Genomic DNA, 18,775 nt, shown 5'->3' on the forward strand with positions numbered 1-18,775 from the left:
GAAGTTCCCCCAGTATATTCCGGAGGACATCGCTCCGATTTCTGGCTCCCTGCCATCTCCTGCATGCCTTTGCAATATGGCGTCGCAGACTGACCACGAGGCGAACCCTGCTACGGCTCCCCCTGGAATACCTGAGGTGTTGGCGGCAGCTGGACGTGAGCCTTATCGGACAGGGCATTCGACAAGATCCGCTCGCGGGTGTCGGCGGCTGAACGGCGTGTGAGCGAGGTGGAAGATACCGTCACGGACCATGACGCTTCTATAAGTAGGGACTATGGAGGAACTAAGTAGGGACTAAGCAGGGATCATGGAGGAACTAAGTAGGAACTATGGAGGAACTTAATAGGGACTATGGAGGAACTAAGTAGGAACTATGGAGAGACTAATTAGTAACTATGGAGAGACTAATTAGTAACTATGGAGGAACTAAGTAGGAATTATGGAGGAACTAAGTAGGAATTATGGAGGAACTAAGTAGGAATTATGGAGGAACTAAGTAGGAACTATGGAGGAACTAAGTAGGAACTATGGAGGAACTAAGTAGGAACTATGGAGGAACGAAGTAGGAATTATGGAGGAACTAAGTAGGGATTATGGAGGAACTAAGTAGGAACTATGGAGGAACGAAGTGGGAACTATGGAGGAACGAAGTGGGAACTATGGAGGAACGAAGTAGGAACTATGGAGGAACGAAGTAGGGACAATGGAGGAACTAAGTAGGGACTATGCAAGAACTAAGCAGGAACTTTGGAGGAACTATAGAGACAATATTCATCCCAGTACACTCCAGGTAATTGTCAGTTTTTTGTACGTCTACAGAGAGGAGTGTCCAATATAAATCAGGACGAGGTGAGGAGGATTCTGAGGAATTTAGAAGGATCTCTACAAGGACGTCATGATGGAGAATCAGCCGCCCCTCACATCACCGGGTAAGAGGAGACTTTATTGTAAAGGAGAGAGCAGTACGGAGGCTCCACCTAGATCCCCCATCATCTGATAAACACATAGAAACAATGTATTCAGTCAGTGTGTGTGTTTCCTACAGATGGATCCAGTAATGGGAACCCACCAGAGAGATATCCCTGTCGTCTGTATTCCCGGGATTCCACACAGGTCAATATTAAAGAAGAGATAAAAGAGGAGGATGATGAGGATGGTGTAATGGAGGAGACAGAGTTCCGAAAAGGACAGGAGAAGCAGCACCAGGACACCATGGAGGAGTCATCCAGCTACAGAAACCTGCCAGAGAGATGTCCCCGTCCTCTGTATTCCCGGGATTCCACACAGGAAGGTCACACTATCCCCCACCATCATCAGGTAGGTGGGACTGAGCATGTAGACCTAAAATATAGGAAAGCAAATTGTGTCCCATTTACCAATTATTTCCTGTGGCGGTGTTTTTTCTCTTTTCCTTTTGATCTAAAATATAGTCTAAAGTGATGTAATCTTGTTTTCTTTTTTTTAATGTTTTCTAAAAAATCTTTTAGAGTGTAGAACGGAAAGACATCAAAGTTGAGGTTAAAGAAGAAGAAGAGAGGTTGGTGAGTGGAGATCAGCAGTCTATGGAGGAGGGTTGTCCTCTGTATTCTCGGGATTCCACCCAGGAAGATCACATCTATAAAGAGAATGATCAGGTAGATGGGACTGGGGACAAAGAACTCCCTGAGATGACGATCTTCTTTAAAACCTTTGTTCCTTTTTATAAATGTATTCTATTATCTTCGGGGCTTTAGGGTGAAGAACGGAAAGACATCAAAGTTGAGGATAAAGAGGAAGAAGAAGAGAGGTTGGTGAGTGGAGATCAGCAGTCTATGGAGGAGGGGGAGATGATTATGGAAAGTAAACAGGAATCTTCTCTACATAAGGACACAAGTAAGTCATAAACACTAAATGCCTAAACATTTCACATTTTTAATTTACAACTATGAGCATCTCCTGAATGTATATGTAAAATATTTTACATTTTCTTACAGATGGACGATTTTTTCTGAATACCTCGGAAGGAGATCCAATTTTATCTCCTGATATGAAGGCAGAAGATGATGACATCACACAATGTTCTCCAGGAGAAGATCCCATTATTCCAACCGCACATCACAGACCTTCCCATCTGGAGGGATCAATGGATCCTTCTAATCCTGAGGAACCTTCTGATAAATCCCCTACTATGACCTCAGATGACCATCTATCCCATACTATGACCTCAGATGACCATCTATCCCATACTATGAGCTCAGATGACCATCTATCCCATACTATGACCTCAGATGACCATCTATCCCATACTATGACATCAGATGACCATCTATCCCATACTATGACCTCAGATGACCATAAATCCCATACTATGACATCAGATGACCATAAATCCCATACTATGACATCAGATGACCATAAATCCCATACTATGACATCAGATGTCCATCTATTCCATACTATGTCATCAGATGTCCATCTAAGATCAATGGGTCCTTCTAATCCTGAGGAACCTTCTGATATATTCCATACTATGACATCAGATGTCCATCTAAGATCAATGGATCCTTCTAATCCTGAGGAACCTTCTAAACACTTCCATGCTACAACTTCAGATATCCACCTGAGATCTCACAGTGCCGATCACTCAACCGATCCATCCAATCCCCAGGCGTCGTCTTTAGGTGATGGAGTCCACACTGGAGAGAGTTCTTTGTCATCTTTAGAATGTGAGAAATCTCACACTAACAACACAGCGCCACCTAAACCGCGGAGAGGTCACACGGGTGAGCGCCCTTTTCCATGCTCGGAGTGCGGGAAATGTTTTGCTGACAAAGCCACACTTTGTAGACACCAGAGGAGTCACACAGGAGAGCGCCCTTTCTCATGTTCAGAGTGCGGGAAATGTTTTACCAACAAAGGAACGCTTCAGGGACACCAGAGAATTCACACAGGGGAGCGTCCTTTTTCATGTTCAGAGTGCGGGAAATGTTTCCCCTACCAAAGAAGCCTTCTGCTACACCAGAAAACTCACACCGGTAGGCTTCCTTTTTCTTGTACGGAGTGCGGGAAATATTTCATTACCAAACAATACCTTCGTATACACCAGGGAATCCACACAGGCGAGCACTCTTTCTCATGCTCCGAGTGCGGGAAATGTTTCACTATGAAACAAAACCTTATTAAGCACCAGAGAATCCACACAGGCGAGCGCCCTTTTCCTTGTTTAGAGTGCGGGAAAAGTTTCCTTACGAAAGAATATCTGATTATACACCAGAGAATTCACACGGGTGAGCGTCCTTTCTCGTGTTCAGAGTGCGGGAAATGTTTCATTAAGAAACAAGACCTTCTTAAACACCAGAAAAGTCACACGGGCGAGCGTCCTTTTCCTTGTTCAGAGTGTGGGAAATGTTTCACTACGAAAAGATACCTCCTTCAGCACCAGAGGACTCACACGGGCGAGCGTCCTTTTTCGTGTTCGGAGTGCGGGAAATGTTTTATTTCGAAGCAAAAGGTTCTCGTACACAGGACAATTCACACCGCCGAGCGTTCTTTTTCATGTTCGGAGTGCGGGAAATGTTTCACTACGAAAAGATACCTTGTTCAACACCAGAGAATTCACAGGGGCGAGCGTCCTTTTTCGTGTTCAGAGTGCGGGAAAAGTTTCACCCAGAAGATAAGCCTTCTTAGGCACCAGAGGTGTCACCTCGGTGAGCATCTTTCCCATGTCCAGAGTGCGGGAAATGCTCTACAGTCCTAGGAAATGCAATCAGGCCTCAGAGACTAACTGATGCTATGGACAAATTGTAAGGTGGTATTTAACAGGTGGAGAAGTTGAAGACATAGAAAACTGTAGTGTACGGCACAAATGATTATTTAAAGGGGTACATTCTGGCACGAGTTACATTTCAGTTACGGGTGGAGCCTGACATGTTGCTTCTCTTACGGACTTCTGCTGCTTCTTGAAGACTCCAGGAGTAGATCTGAAATTCCTCACTCTCTTTTTGCCCGAGTTGGGATGTCCCCATTCCTCTTCATCCATTCTCCACAGGAACCTAAAAAGCTAGTAAGATGAGTTTGAGTCCTTCATAGGAGGACCAACATAAACTATATTACCAAAAGTATTGGGAAACCACATACATTCTGTTACCAAAAGTATCGGGACGCCTGCCTTTACACACACGTGAACTTTAATGGCATCCCAGTCTTAGTCCGTAGGGTTCAATATTGCGTTGGCCCACCCTTTGCACCTATTACAGCTTCAACACTTCTGGGAAGGCCGTCCACAAGGGTTAGGAGGGTGTCTATGGGAATGTTTGACCATTCTTCCAGAAGCTTATTTGTGAGGTCAGGCACTGACGTTGGATGAGGAGTCCTGGCTCGCAGTCTCTATTCTAATTCATCCCATAATAAGGGTTTGGAATAGATGAAGAAAATCCCCGGCCATGCAAATGAAGGAACCTAGGTTGTTGTAGGTCATTACTCGTTGTTTTTGCTTTACAGAAGAAGGTGGTCCTACCAATACATAATCATCAATAATAATTAAAAAAAATCCCAATTTATACAAAATGTGATCTTTTTTTTGGAAAATAAACAAGAAAGCTCTTCACTTTACGATATTCTGTTCTGAGTCCTTTCTCTTTGTTACTCGGATCATAATTCTTATACAGTGCAACCTTGGTTTAAGAGTAACTTGGTTTGAGAGCGTTTTGATTTGCGAGCAACTTTTTTTTTTTTTAATTCTGACTCGGTTTGCGAGTGTTGACTTGCAAGATGAGCAGAATTCAAGCTAAATAGGCCTGCAGTACCTCATTTGGCCTGATATATGGGGGGCGCAGAAGTCGAGCAGAGCCGAAAATATGGCTGCAGTACCTCGTGTGGCCTGAGGTACGGGGGCACAGGAGCCGATAAAAGCCGAACATTGGCCTGCAATACCTCATTTGGCCTGATGTACGGGGGGCGCAGGAGCCGATAAAAGCCGAACATTGGCCTGCAATACCTCATTTGGCATGAGGTACGGGGGCGCAGAAGCCGAGCAGAGCCGAACTTTGGCCTGAGGTACGGGGGCGCAGGAAACGAGCCAAAGTCAATGCGGAACAAATTATTTTAGTTTCCATTGACTTCAATGGGAAAACTCGCGAGAGCTGTCGGAGAATGTAGTGTGGATGGTGGAGGAGAGCTGTCGGAGAATGTAGTGTGGATGGTAGAGGAGATCTGTCGGAGAATGTAGTGGGGATGGTGGAGGAGAGATGTCGGGGAATGTAATGTGGATGGTGGAGGAGATCTGTCGGAGAATGTAGTGTGGATGGTGGAGGAGAGCTGTCGGAGAATGTAGTGGGGATGGTGGGAGGAGATCTGTCGGAGAATGTAGTGTGGATGGTGGAGGAGATCTGTCGGAGAATGTAGTGTGGATGGGGGAAGGAGAGCTGTCGGAGAATGTAGTGTGGATAGTGGAGGAGAGCTGTCGGAGAATGTAGTGTGGATGGTGGAGGAGATCTGTCGGAGAATGTAGTGTGGATGGGGGAAGGAGAGCTGTCGGAGAATGTAGTGTGGATGGTGGAGGAGATCTGTCGGAGAATGTAGTGTGGATGGTGGAGAAGAGCTGTCGGAGAATGTAGTGTGGATGGTGGAGGAGAGCTGTCGGAGAATGTAGTGTGGATGGTGGGGGAGAGCTGTCGGAGAATGTAGTGTGGATGGTGGAGGAGAGCTGTTGGAGAATGTAGTGTGGATGGTGGAGGAGATCTGTCGGAGAATGTAGTGTGGATGGTGGAGGGATTTGTCGGAGAATGTAGTGTGGATGGTGGGAGGAGAGCTGTTGGAGAATGTAGTGTGGATGGTGGAGGAGAGCTGTCGGAGAATGTAGTGTGGATGGTGGAGGAGATCTGTCGGAGAATGTAGTGTGGATGGTGGAGGAGAGCTGTCGGAGAATGTAGTATGGATGATGGAGGAGAGCTGTCGGAGAATGTAGTGTGGATGGTGGAGGAGAGCTGTCGGAGAATGTAGTGTGGATGGTGGAGGAGAGCTGTCAGAGAATGTAGTATGGATGATGGAGGAGAGCTGTCGGAGAATGTAGTGTGGATGGTGGGAGGAGAGCTGTCGGAGAATGTAGTGTGGATGGTGGAGGAGAGCTGTCGGAGAATGTAGTGTGGATGGTGGAGGAGAGCTGTCAGAGAATGTAGTATGGATGATGGAGGAGAGCTGTGGGAGAATGTAGTGTGGATGGTGGAGGAGAGCTGTCGGAGAATGTAATGTGGATGGTGGAGGAGATCTGTCAGAGAATGTAGTGTGGATGGTGGAGGAGATCTGTCGGAGAATGTAGTGTGGATGGTGGAGGAGAACTGTCGGAGAATGTAGTGTGGATGGTGGAGGAGATCTGTTGGAGAATGTAGTGTGGATAGTGGGAGGAGAGCTGTCGGAGAATGTAGTGTGGATAGTGGGAGGAGATCTGTCGGAGAATGTAGTGTGGATGGTGGGGGAGAGCTGTTGGAGAATGTAGTGTGGATGGTGGAGGAGAGCTGTCGGAGAATGTAGTGTGGATAGTGGGAGGAGATCTGTCGGAGAATGTAGTGTGGATGGTGGGAGGAGATCTGTCGGAGAATGTAGTGTGGATGGTGGGAGGAGATCTGTCGGAGAATGTAGTGTGGATGGTGGGAGGAGAGCTGTCGGAGAATGTAGTGTGGATGGTGGAGAGCTGTCGGAGAATGTAGTGTGGATGGTGGGAGGAGATCTGTCGGAGAATGTAGTGTGGACGGTGGGGGAGAGCTGTTGGAGAATGTAGTGTGGATGGTGGAGGAGAGCTGTCGGAGAATGTAGTGTGGATGGTGGAGGAGAGCTATCGCAGAATGTAGTGTGGATGGTGGAAGAGATCTGTCGGAGAATGTAGTGTGGATAGTGGGAGGAGATCTGTCGGAGAATGTAGTGTGGATGGTGGAGGAGAGCTGTCGGAGAATGTAGTGTGGATGGTGGAGGAGATCTGTCGGAGAATGTAGTGTGGATGGTGGAGGAGAACTGTCGGAGAATGTAGTGTGGATGGTGGAGGAGAGCTGTCGGAGAATGTAGTGTGGATGGTAGGAGGAGAGCTGTCGGAGAATGTAGTGTGGATGGTGGAAGAGATCTGTTGGAGAATGTAGTGTGGATGGTGGAGGAGAGCTGTCAGAGAATGTAGTGTGGATGGTGGAGGAGAGCTGTCGAAGAATGTAGAGGAACCATTAAAGAATCATTTACACTGATGCCACATTCACTAAGAGGAGACATGACACCTGCCAACAGCTTTGGATTTGCCGGGACAGTCCCCCCCTTTTTTTTGGCTAAAAGTTTTGGCTTTGCATTGTTTAAAACGGAGACCCTGGAATACAGCTGGGGGGCATTGGGACCAGAGGTGTACTAGGGGGCAATGGAGGTGTGTGGGGGGCTGCATTAAAAGCAGTGGTTTATCGATGGTCATGGGAGGCAGTGGTGTGTTTGGAGGTAGTGGTGTGCTAGGAGGGGGAGGGGCATTGGAGGCAGAGTTTGCATGGGGAGGGCCATTGGAGGCAACAGTGTGATGGGGTGGTATTGGAAGCAGATGTGTTCAAGAGGTCATTGGAGGAAGAGGTATGCTTAAAGGGCATTGGTGGCAGACGTGTGCTGGAGGAGGGCCATTGGGGGCAGAGGTGTTCTGGAGAAGGGAGGGGGGTATAAGAGGCAGAGATGTGCTGGGGGGCATTTGGGACAGTGGTGTGCTGGGGGAGCATTGGAGACAGCAGTGTGCTGGGGGCTTTTTGAGAAGGAGGTGTTCTGGGGGGTATTGGAAGCAGAGGTTTGCTGGGGTGGTATTGGTGGCAGAGCTGTGTTGGGGCATTGGAGGCAGTGGTTTTCTGGGGGGGAGGCACTGGAGGAAGTAGTTTGCTGGGGGCATTGGAGGCAGCAGTGTGCTGGAGGGGATAATGGAGGCAGTATTGTGCTTGGGTGGCATTGGAGGCAGATGTATGCTGGCTGTACCATTGGAGGCAGAGGTATGCTGGCTGTACCATTGGAGGCAGATGTATGCTGGCTGTACCATTGGAGGCAGTGATGTGCTGGGGGGCATTGGAGGCAGGAATGTGCTGGGGGGCATTGGAGGCAGGTATGTGCTGGGGGGCATTGGAGGCAGTGGAGTGCTGGGGGGCATTGGAGGCAGTGGAGTGCTGGGGGGAATTGGAGGCAGAAATGTGCTGGCGGGCATTGGAGGCAGTGGTGTGCTGGGTGGCATTGGAGGCAGTGGTGTGCTGGAGGGCATTGGAAGCAGTGGTGTGCTGGGGGGCATTGGAGGCAGTGGTGTGCTGGGTGGCATTGGAGGCAGTGGTGTGCTGGAGGGCATTGGAAGCAGTGGTGTGCTGGGGGGCATTGGAGGCAGTGGTTTGCTGGGAGGAGATAATGGAGGTAGAGGTGTGCTTGAGGGGGCATTGGAGGAAATGGTGTGCTGAAAGGCATTGGAGGCAGGTATGTGCTGGGGGGGCATTGGAGGCAATGGTGTGCTGGGGGAAGATAATGGAGGCAGAGGTGTTCTTGAGGGGGCATGGAGGCAATAGTGTGCTGTTGGCATTGGAGGCAGGTATGTGTTGATGGGGCATTGGAGGCAGTTGTGTGCTGGGGGTATAGGATGCAATGGTGTGCTTGAGGGGGCATTGGAGGCAATGGTGTGCTGGGGGGAGATAATGGAGGCAGAGGTGTTCTTGAGGGGGAATAAAGGCAATAGTGTGCTGGGGGCATTGAAGGCAGTTGTGTGCTGGGGGTATAGGATGCAATGGTGTGCTGGAGAGCATTGGAGTCAGTGGTGTGCTCTGAGGCATTGGAGGTAGAGTTGTTTTGAGGGAGGGTCATTGGAGGCATATGTATGCTGGGCAGTGCAGACACGTGCCAAAGTGAGCTGGATACTTTTTCTTCATGGGTACCCAAGGGAGCCCCAAGTCATTCACCCCCCCCCCCAATCTGTCTCATTCTGTCCTAATCCATGAATCGGATCCGCACAGATGTACAGTCCGGGATGCGCATGGTGATCTATGCAGATGTTTACAGCCTGCCAGGTCTGCATGGAACACCTGTGCATCCCCTGCGGGGGTGAAGACAGCCCTGGGCACATGTGTATGGTTTAGTACGCCTGTGTATATGGTAGGGTTGCCACCTGTCCGGGGATTCACCAGGACAGTCCGGGTTTTGAATCATGTGTCCGGGTTTCAGTCCACCATTAATCATGTTTGTTTTTCTTTACCCCCCGTAATTACAGATCTCTTATATATGTTTAATCAAAGCTAAGGCTTGGTATATTGGGAATCAAATTAAGGGATTGTGAAAAAATATATTTATTTGTATAATTATTTTGCTATATAAGCTCTGTGTGTGACCATAATCTCATAGAAGAATGGACCACGAGGTAGAGGACAAAACGATGGAACGTAACGTAGACTGCAATACTTGTATTCAACACAAGGTGGTGATCTCGCATATAGTCCGTGGAACGCAAAGACAGGAAGTGATTTCTGGTACAGACAGGAAGTGATGTCAGAGTATAAACAGGAAATTCCAGGTCAGGGGTGAGTGGGGAGGAAATAGAGAGGAGACATTGCTTGGATTACACGAAGGAGGTAATGTATTTTTTTTTTTATAGGTATTTACAGAGTGCCGTCAATTTACACAGCGCTCTACATATACGTTGTACATTCACGTAGGTCCCCGCCCTCAGGGAGCTTACAATCGAAGGTCCCGAACGTACATTCATTCATACATACACATACAAGGGCCAATTAACGTACCAGCTAGGGTTGTCACCTCATCCCTCTAAACCCGGACACATGTGAATTACACAGGTTCTGAGACTAATTTATTGCAGATAAGGCACCAAGTGAGTTTAAAGCGGAATTCCACGCAAAAATGGAACTTCTACTTTTCGGAACCCCTCCGGTGTCACATTTGGCACCTTTCGGGGGGGGGGGGGGGGTGCAGATACCTGTATAATACATGCATATCTCCCAACTTTTCAACTTCAGAATCAGGGACGAATGAGCATACCCCCCAAACGAAGTTGTTGAGCGGGGGGGGTCCGCGGATCAAAGTTGTTGAGCGGGGGGGGTGGAATTGTCGCGGTAATCGCGGGGGGGGGGGTACAGCGGGACAATAGCACTGCTTGCGGGAGTGCGAGATTTACCGCGAATCGTGGGACATTTCCGCAAATTCCGGGACGGTTCGGAGGTATGTACATGTATTTGCACCCGCTTCCGGGCATAGACTGTCGTATGAGTCATGCCACTGCCAAGCCATACGCCCCCCCCCCCCTGCAGCTGTCTGCAGGGAAACACATTGGTCCCACAAAGATAGCAGGAACCAGTGAGGATAGGCCGCGCCATTCGCGCATGTACAGTAGGGACGGGGAAGTGAAGCAGCAAAGCTTCACTTCCTGATTTTCTCTCACCGAGGATGGCGGCGGGGGCAGCTGAGAGACGAGCGATTGCTTGGCCTCGGCTGCCGACATCGCAGGCGCGCTGAACAGTTAAGTGTCCATTTTTTAAAAGTCAGCAGCTGCAGTATTCGGGTGGACCTCCGCTTTAATTACCACCTCAATCGGCCACAGAACCTGTGTAATTAATATGTGTTCAGGGTTTAAAGGGATGAGTTGGCAACCCTAGTACCAGTATGTCTTTGGGGTGTGGGAGGAAACCAGAGTAACTGGAGAAAACCCCACGCAGGGAGAACATGCACGCTCCAGGCAGATAGCGATGTGGTTGGGATTCAAACTGACGGCCCGAGTGCTGCTAGGCAGAATGGAAGTTATTTTATATATACACCCAGTACCCCCCCCCCCCCCGTATCCAACTGTCCATCCAGAGCCTCTGGTTTATAGACCAGATACATCCTAAATATAGAGCCATTTATCCAACTGTCCATCCAGAGCCTCTGGTTTATAGACTGGATACATCCTAAATATAGAACCATTTATCCAATCACATGACCACATAGATAAGGAGCACCGTCGGGTGAATGAAAGGATATTGCGGAAATTCTAGATGAATGCTCTGCACACTGCTCTACGCTCTTACATATTTTTATATTTCGGGAATTTTGGAATTCTTGCAATACATGTTCAAACTGGCCAACTGCATCAAAGTAATCCCTCTCTGGCCAGTCCCGACTCTACTCAAAATGCAAATACATATCTGCTTACAGTATATTTAATGGCCATATAGTGCCAATATGAGGGATACGGCTGGAGGGTAGTAAACCTGACCGGAGAGGTGAGGAGGATTCTGGGAGGTCACATGACATCACTCTTATCTCTATTAATAAAACACAGACCTGACCGGAGAGGTGAGGAGGATTCTGGGAGGTCACATGACATCACTCTTATCTCTATTTATAAAACACAGACCTGACCGGAGAGGTGAGGGGGATTCTGGGAACGTACTTAGTGATAATTTAATTGTGTATTGTATTGATTATTGAAGTAGTGAAGAGGAAATCTGGACATTCGAAAAACAGCTGCCAGCCCCATGATCCATCTTTAGAAGGACACAAGGATCTCTACAAGGACGTCATGATGGAGAATCAGCCGCCCCTCACATCACCGGGTAAGAGGAGACTTTATTGTAAAGGAGAGAGGAGTACGGAGGGTCCACCTAGATCCCCCATCATCTGATAAACACATAGAAACAATGGATTCAGTCAGTGTGTGTGTTTCCTACAGATGGATCCAGTAATGGGAACCCACCAGAGAGATGTCCCCGTCCTCTGTATTCCCGGGATTCCACACAGGAGGGTCACACCATCCCTCACCATCATCAGGTAGATGAGGAACAATCACTGATAGTATCATTAGGATCTGTACATTATCTGCATTGTTACCATTGATGTCATTTTTATTATAGATTCAGAATGAAAACCTGAGAGATTGTAAAGTTGAGATTAAAGTAGAGATAAAAGAGGAGGATGATGAGGATGAGGTGATGGAGGAGTTTCCAAAAGGACACAAAGATCTGTACCAGGACACCGTGGTGGAGTCATCCAGCTACAGAAACCCACCAGAGAGATGTCCCCGTCCTCTGTATTCCCGGGATTCTACACAGGAAGGTCACACCATCCCTCACCATCATCAGGTAGATGATTTACAATTATTGGTAGTTATTATTTACAGCGGAACCTCGGATTTCGAGCATAATCCGTTCCAGGAGAATCCAAGGTTCCACTTTATACATGAGTATGTTTGTTACAATGAATGTTTTATTATTCAGAGTGGAGACCTTGGAGACAACACTGATGTCAAAGAGTATAAAGAGGAAGACGAAGAGTATGGAGTGAAGGAAGAGTTTTCAGAAGAACACAAGGATAAGATGGAGCCACCTAATACCAGGAACCCACCAGAGAGATGTCCTCGTCCTCTGTATTCCGCACAGGAAGGTCACACCATCCCCCACCATCATCAGGTAGGTGGAGTTGGAACATCTGCGACTTAAAAATGATTCCAAACTGTACGAGATAACCGTGTCTGGGTTTTAGTGCTCATGTCTTGAGGATGTTCCTTGTTATCATTTTGTGGTTTTAGGGTGAAGAACCGATTGATATAAAAGTTGAGGTGAAGAAGGAGGAAGAAGAGACGTATGTGATGGGTGATCAGCAATGTATGAAGGAGGACGAGGTTATGGATCCCATTAAAGAGGAGGAATCTTCTCTGTATATCAACCCGTGTAAGTAATGAGCAGACAGTTTAAGGTCACTGTCGGAGATAAAGGCCATGCTTCTCGAGGACCCGTTACTACCCAAGTGCTGACTTAACAGGATTCCCTTCCTGGCAAATTAATCCATAAACTAATCAAAGTTGGGAGAAGAACCACTACACCCAGCATGTACCATTAACCATAAGTATATAGATGGACAGTATAGAAATAATACAAACTTTATATATGAAGTCATTAATAACAGTACATACCTTCAATGAACAGATATCAGCAAAGGGCCCAATAGGAGTCCTGGTGAAATTGTTCACATACCGTATACCTGGGTATATATAGTTATTAATATAGATACTTCCAGATCAGGGGTCTCCAAACTTTCCTGTTTACTGTCCTTCAGACTTTAGTGGGGCCGGAATGTGGTCAGTAGGGGGTGGGGAGGAAGAAAATGTCCTGATCCCAGTATCAGTGAGAGTAAACATGGCCTTAGTGTTGGTGGTCAGTAGGAGGAGTAGTGGCCCATCATTGGCAGTAGTGGGAGAAATGGTGCCCCATTGTTGGTGATAGTGGTAGGAATAGTGCCTCATATCATTGGAGGAATAGTGTCCCAAGGGCCGGATGAAGGCTAGCAAAGGGCCACATCCGGTCCTCGGTTTGCAGTTTGGAGACCCCTGCGCCAGATGAATGTTGAGGTTTAGTTCCAGGGGCCCCTGAGACTGAGTACGATATGGCCTCCGTGCTTGTGTTTTGGAGACCTGAAGAAAAGATCAGTGGTAATTCCAACGGTTGTCCAACCAGCCTGGAACGCAGTTTCTCACACGCAGAAACTGTGGTGTGGCACTGGAACACAGGATCAGCCTATATACTCTGTTCTCTAGTACCTTCCTAGTAGTTTCTAATCTAACATGCATCTGGACCTCTAACTACCAGATAGGGTTGCCACTTTTTCTTTAAGCCAAACCCAAATGCTGAGTACACAGGGTCGGAATTTCCGACACGAAAAGTCTTTTGGACGGAAATTCCAACCGTGTGTAGGCTCCATCTGACTTTTTCTGTCGGAGATACTGTACACCATATGAAAGGTCCATCTTCATTCCTCAATATAATGTCATGTTACCAAAGTTTTGAATGCGGAACTGATATATATGACATATTTAAACATTCTTTCTAACAGATGGACATTATTGTACGGAGAACAATACATTGGAGGAAAATCTTGCTACATCTCCAGGTTGCACCACAGAAGGTGGTGACGTTGCACAAGCTCCTCCAAAAGTAACACTTTACTGGTATGTAAAACCAACGGATCCTTCTAATCCTGGTTCATCGGCTGGTAAATCCCGTACTAAGACTTCCGCTGCCCGTCGACGTTCTCAAAAACCTCCCAGAAAAATAGCTCCAGCCAAATCCCTGGAACCCTCTTCGAGCCAGGAGGCGGCTTTTACAGGAATGGACTCCCTTCCCACGTCACAGGTCACAGAACTGCGCACATTGTTATGTTTGGTGTGCGGGAAAACGTTCTCGAAGCAAAACGCACTTAAAGCTCACCAGCTATCTCACAAGCCTAAGCTTCCTTATACCTGTTCAGATTGCGGAAGATGTTTTCCTAAGAAGCAAAAGCTTCTCGTACACCAGAGAACGCACACGGGGGAACGTCCCTTTTCCTGTTCGGAATGCGGAAGAAGTTTTTCTGAGAAACAAAACCTTCTTATACACCAGAGAATTCACACGGGCGAGCGCCCCTTTTGCTGTTCGGAGTGCGGAAAAACCTTTTCTGAAAAGGGAAGCCTTCACAAACACCAGAGACGTCACACCGGAGAGCGTCCCTACCCGTGTTTGGATTGCGGGAAATGTTTTTCGAAGAAAGGATCCCTTCTTGTGCACCAGAGAATTCATACGGGCGAGCGTCCCTTTGCCTGTTTAGAGTGCGGGAAAACGTTTTCTGATCGGGGAAACCTTTTTAAGCATCAGAGAATTCACACGGGCGAGCGACCCTATACCTGTATGGAGTGTGGGAAATGTTTTTCTGAACAAGGAAACCTTCGCAGGCATGAAAAAAGATCACACAGATGACTGTCCATATTTATGGTCGGAGTGTGAAAGATGTTTTTTTTCCCAGAAAGAAGCCCTTGTTAGACACCGGAGAATTCACTCAGCTGAGAATCTTCATAATAAAAAGAAACATCTGAACAAAATATACGGACGTGTGTGACTTTTTCCGTCACAATGACAACGGTAAATATAAAGGGCTACAAAGAAAGGAAGATCATGAAAGATTAATATGGGTACCACGCATGCTCGGTAGGCACTGTTATTCATCAGCAGTGAGTGTGCTTGTCAGGTATTTGATAATTTGCTAGTAATTATGAGAAAAAAAAATGAAACAGTCTAAAGACATTTGTTGATTATAGTCACATGGCTAAAATAACGATCCTTCTACATGTAGCTTTATGAATGGAGACTAATATGTTGTATTTCAATGATCATTGTTTTTTTCATGCTTTAGTTTCACATTTATAAAAAATAAAACTCTATCAAAATGCTGTTTTTTGTTTTATTTTTATTATCTTTGTATTGTGTGAATGTGATGTGAGGTATAATCTGTGTGTGTGTATAATCATCGATGTACCCTAATAGAAGAATGGACCATGAGGCCCGGTGTCAGGACCTGGATCACTTGCTGGTGGCACTGTGCTTCCTAGAGCTGTAGGCAGGGGTTTATCTACCACAAGGCAAACAAGGCATTTGTATTGGGTGGGATTTTCAGGGGGGGCGCCCCCAGGCAAAAAGGGACACTACCAGGACTGCAGGGAAGCAGTGGTGTCACTACTGGGGTGCGGAAGTTGTGGACTGTGACACCCGCCAGAGGGGTGGCAGCAGACTGCTGTTTGGTGACAGAAGGGTGGCTGCAACCTGCAATCAGGGAAGTAGCTCAATTGGCAGAGCAGGTTGGAGTTCTGGGCTGTGGCCGTGCCTTGACAGTCTTGCTATACACAGCTGGTAAAAAGGAGCCGATGGGCTGCAGGAAGGTGAGAGTACACTGTAGTTTTTTTTGGGGGGGGGGAGTCTCTTGGTAGTATGGGGGGATAAGGGAGCCCCCTCTCTCAAATCCCTTCCCCTCTCTCTCTCCCCCCTCTCAACCCCCTTCCCCTCTCTCTCACCCTCCGCTCTCTCTCTCTCTCTCTCTCTCTCTCAACCCCCTTCCCCTCTTTCTCATCCTCTCTCTCTCTCAACCCCCTTCCCCTGTTTATCACCTCCCCTTTCTCTCTCAACCCCCTTCCCCACTCTCTCACCCTCCTCTCTCTCTTTCTCACCCCCCTCCCATTTCTCTCACCGCCTACTTGAGAATGAAGGGGTGGGACAAATTTAGATGGGGGGGGGGTGCCCTATTTTAGTCTTGCCTAGGGCAGCACAAAGCCAAAATACACCGCTGGCAGTAGGTTGAGGTTCCGGTTTCCATAGGGCATAGGATGCAGGGTAGGAGCAAGATCAGGGATCAGATTAAATGGCATGCAGTCTCTGGAAGCAGAGCAAAACACTGGAGCGAGAGGCACTAGTCAGGGAGGATCTAAATACTTTACCAGCAGAACTAATAATCCGTTTCCACTTGATGCTGGCTGATGGTAGGGTATTTAGGTCCTCCCTTACTAAACAAATGAGAAGGAGATACTGTACACCATATGAAAGGTCCATCTCCATTCCTCTATATAACGTCATGTTCCCAACAAATGAGGGGGAGATACTGTACACCATATGAAAGGTCCATCTCCATTCCTCAATATAACGTCATGTTCCCAACAAATGAGGAGGAGATACTGTACACCATATGAAAGGTCCATCTCCAACCCTCAATATCCCGTCATGTTCCTGACAAATGAGGAGGAGATATCGCGTTCAGTCATGGTGCTTCATGGTGCTTCCCTAGCTCCCTGGAGTCAGAGACAATCAACTAATGGTGAATGGGAAGAGATTGGGTAACATCATTTTGTGTACCAACATTTTTCACTATTTCGTGGGCACCTGCAGTTTTTATGCCTAAAAGATTTGATATCTATTTACTCAACACAAACTCATCGTTTTATTTTGTACAAAAAAAAAAGAAAGACCAGAGATTATATTGTGTGTGTGCATTAAAATTCATTTTTGTGTATTTTTTCCTGAAAATATAGATTTATAAGCAGTCATAAAACATTGCAACTACCACCATTGTTTTCTAGAGGAGCTCTGCTTTCAGAAAACGTAATAATCTGGGGGAATTAAATATAATGTATTTCTAGTCAAAGATGCAGATTTTAAAATGCGTGAGCAAAATAAAAAAAATGCTGCCCAGCCAAAATCAGGTGACTGCAGAGGGTGTAAAAATAGAGATAAAATATTTATTATTGATTCAGTTTTGATTGAAGTATAATGTGTGTGTCATAATGTATGAAATATAACCAAAAAATGAGCTACAGGACAGAGGGCAAAATATTAACACATAACATGGGATGCAGTTAATAAAATCACCACAAGATGGCGATATCACTTACTGCGCGAGGATCGCTCAGACAGGAAGTGATGTAAGAAAGCACAGGAAGTGATGGAAAGTAGGAACAGGAAATGATGTATGACAAAGAAATGGCGTTTTATAAGGTAAAGACAGGAAGTTTTGGGAGAGATAGAAATACGAGTAGTGAAGAGACATCGATGGATTACACCGGAGAGGTAATAAGATAATATTTTATACTTACACCCAGTAACACCCAGTCATGTCAGTCCTCTTCCTCCATAGTCACTGTGATGTCTACTGGGGTTTCAAATAAAGAGACATCCTCAATTTAGAACAATCTATCCAACTGTCCATCCAGAGCCTCTGGTTTATAGACCAGATGCATCCTAAATATAGAATAATGTATCCAACTGTCCATCCAGAGCCTCTGGTTTATAGACCGGATACATCCTAAATATAGAACCATTTATCCAACTGTCCATCCAGAGTCTCTGGTGTATAGATCAGATACATCCTAAATATAGAACCATTTATCCAACTGTCCATCCAGAGCCTCTGATTTATAGACCAGATACATCCTAAATATAGAATAATGTATCCAACTGTCCATCCAGAGCCTCTGGTTTATAGACCGGATATATCCTAAATATAGAACCATTTATCCAACAGTCCATCCAGAGCCTCTGGTTTATAGACCGGATACATCCTAAATATAGAGCCATTTATCCAACTGTTCATCCAGAGCCTCTGGTTATCACACAACCACATATATAAGGATAGATTAAGACCACGGTCAAGTGAATGAAAGGATATTACGAAAATTCTAGATGAATGCTCTGCACACTACTATACACTCTTACACGTTTCGAGAATTTTGTAATTCTTGCAATATGCGTCCTAACTGTCCAACTGCATCAGAGTAATCCTTCACTGGTCAATCACGACTCTACTCAAAATGCAAATAGATATCGGCTTACAGCATACTCTAATGGACATATAGTGCCAGTATAGGGCAGAAACAGTTGAAAGGTTTTAAACCTGACTAGGTAGGTGAGGAACACAGACCTGACCGGAGAGGTGAGGAGGATTCTGGGAATATAACTAGTGATAATTTATTTGTGCACAGGATTAATGAAGTAGTGAAGAGGACACTTGAGCAGTTGAAAAACGGCTGGCAATCTCATGATCCATCTTTAGAAGGACACAAGGATCTCTACAAGGACGTCATGATGGAGAATCGGCCGCCCCTCACATCACCGGGTAAGAGGAGACCTTATTGTAAAGGAGAGAGCAGTACGGAGGGTCCACCTAGATCCCCCATCATCTGATAAACACATAGAAACAATGTATTCAGTCAGTGTGTGTGTTTCCTACAGATGGATCCAGTAATGGGAACCCACCAGAGAGATGTCCCCGTCCTCTGTATTCCCAGCTAACAGTGGGGCCCAAACTGTAGGGTGGTGCACATTATTGTAAAGGAGAGAGCAGTACGGAGGCTCCACCTAGATCCCCCATCACCTGATAAACACATAGAAACAATGTATTCAGTCAGTGTGTGTGTTTCCTACAGATGGATCCAGTAATGGGAACCCACCAGAGAGATGTCCCCGTCCTCTGTATTCCCGGGATTCCA

General features: G+C 46.5%; 2 protein-coding genes and 1 long non-coding RNA gene across 3 annotated transcripts in view; 2 read left to right on the forward strand and 1 right to left on the reverse strand.

Annotated features, from left to right (window-relative positions):
- LOC120910202 (gastrula zinc finger protein XlCGF26.1-like) overlaps positions 1 to 18,775 on the reverse strand; it is a 1,148,070-nt gene that overhangs the window by 575,721 nt on the left and 553,574 nt on the right. The window lies entirely within an intron of this gene.
- Positions 1,087 to 15,197, forward strand: LOC120910114 (oocyte zinc finger protein XlCOF22-like). Its single transcript, XM_040321985.1, has 4 exons — positions 1,087 to 1,317; positions 12,216 to 12,407; positions 12,527 to 12,668; positions 13,828 to 15,197. The coding sequence occupies exons 1-4, from the start codon at positions 1,162 to 1,164 to the stop codon at positions 14,724 to 14,726; spliced, it is 1,389 nt and encodes a 462-aa protein (XP_040177919.1). The 5' UTR covers positions 1,087 to 1,161; the 3' UTR covers positions 14,727 to 15,197.
- On the forward strand, positions 16,918 to 18,304 carry LOC120910257. The gene is made up of 2 exons (XR_005741463.1): positions 16,918 to 17,357; positions 18,269 to 18,304. It is a non-coding gene; the product is annotated as an uncharacterized LOC120910257 (long non-coding RNA).

This window comes from Rana temporaria, chromosome 8 (genome assembly GCF_905171775.1).
Source record: "Rana temporaria chromosome 8, aRanTem1.1, whole genome shotgun sequence".
Lineage (NCBI taxonomy): Eukaryota > Metazoa > Chordata > Amphibia > Anura > Ranidae > Rana > Rana temporaria.

What these genes read in the sequence shown, in the direction of transcription:
- LOC120910114 (XM_040321985.1), top strand. Translation starts at nt 1,162, where the DNA reads ATGGAGGAGACAGAGTTCCGAAAAGGACAGGAGAAGCAGCACCAGGAC. An exon ending in CCATCCCCCACCATCATCAG is followed by an intron (nt 12,408 to 12,526) that starts GTAGGTGGAGTT and finishes TTGTGGTTTTAG; the next exon opens with GGTGAAGAACCGATTGATAT. An exon ending in TTCTCTGTATATCAACCCGT is followed by an intron (nt 12,669 to 13,827) that starts GTAAGTAATGAG and finishes TCTTTCTAACAG; the next exon opens with ATGGACATTATTGTACGGAG.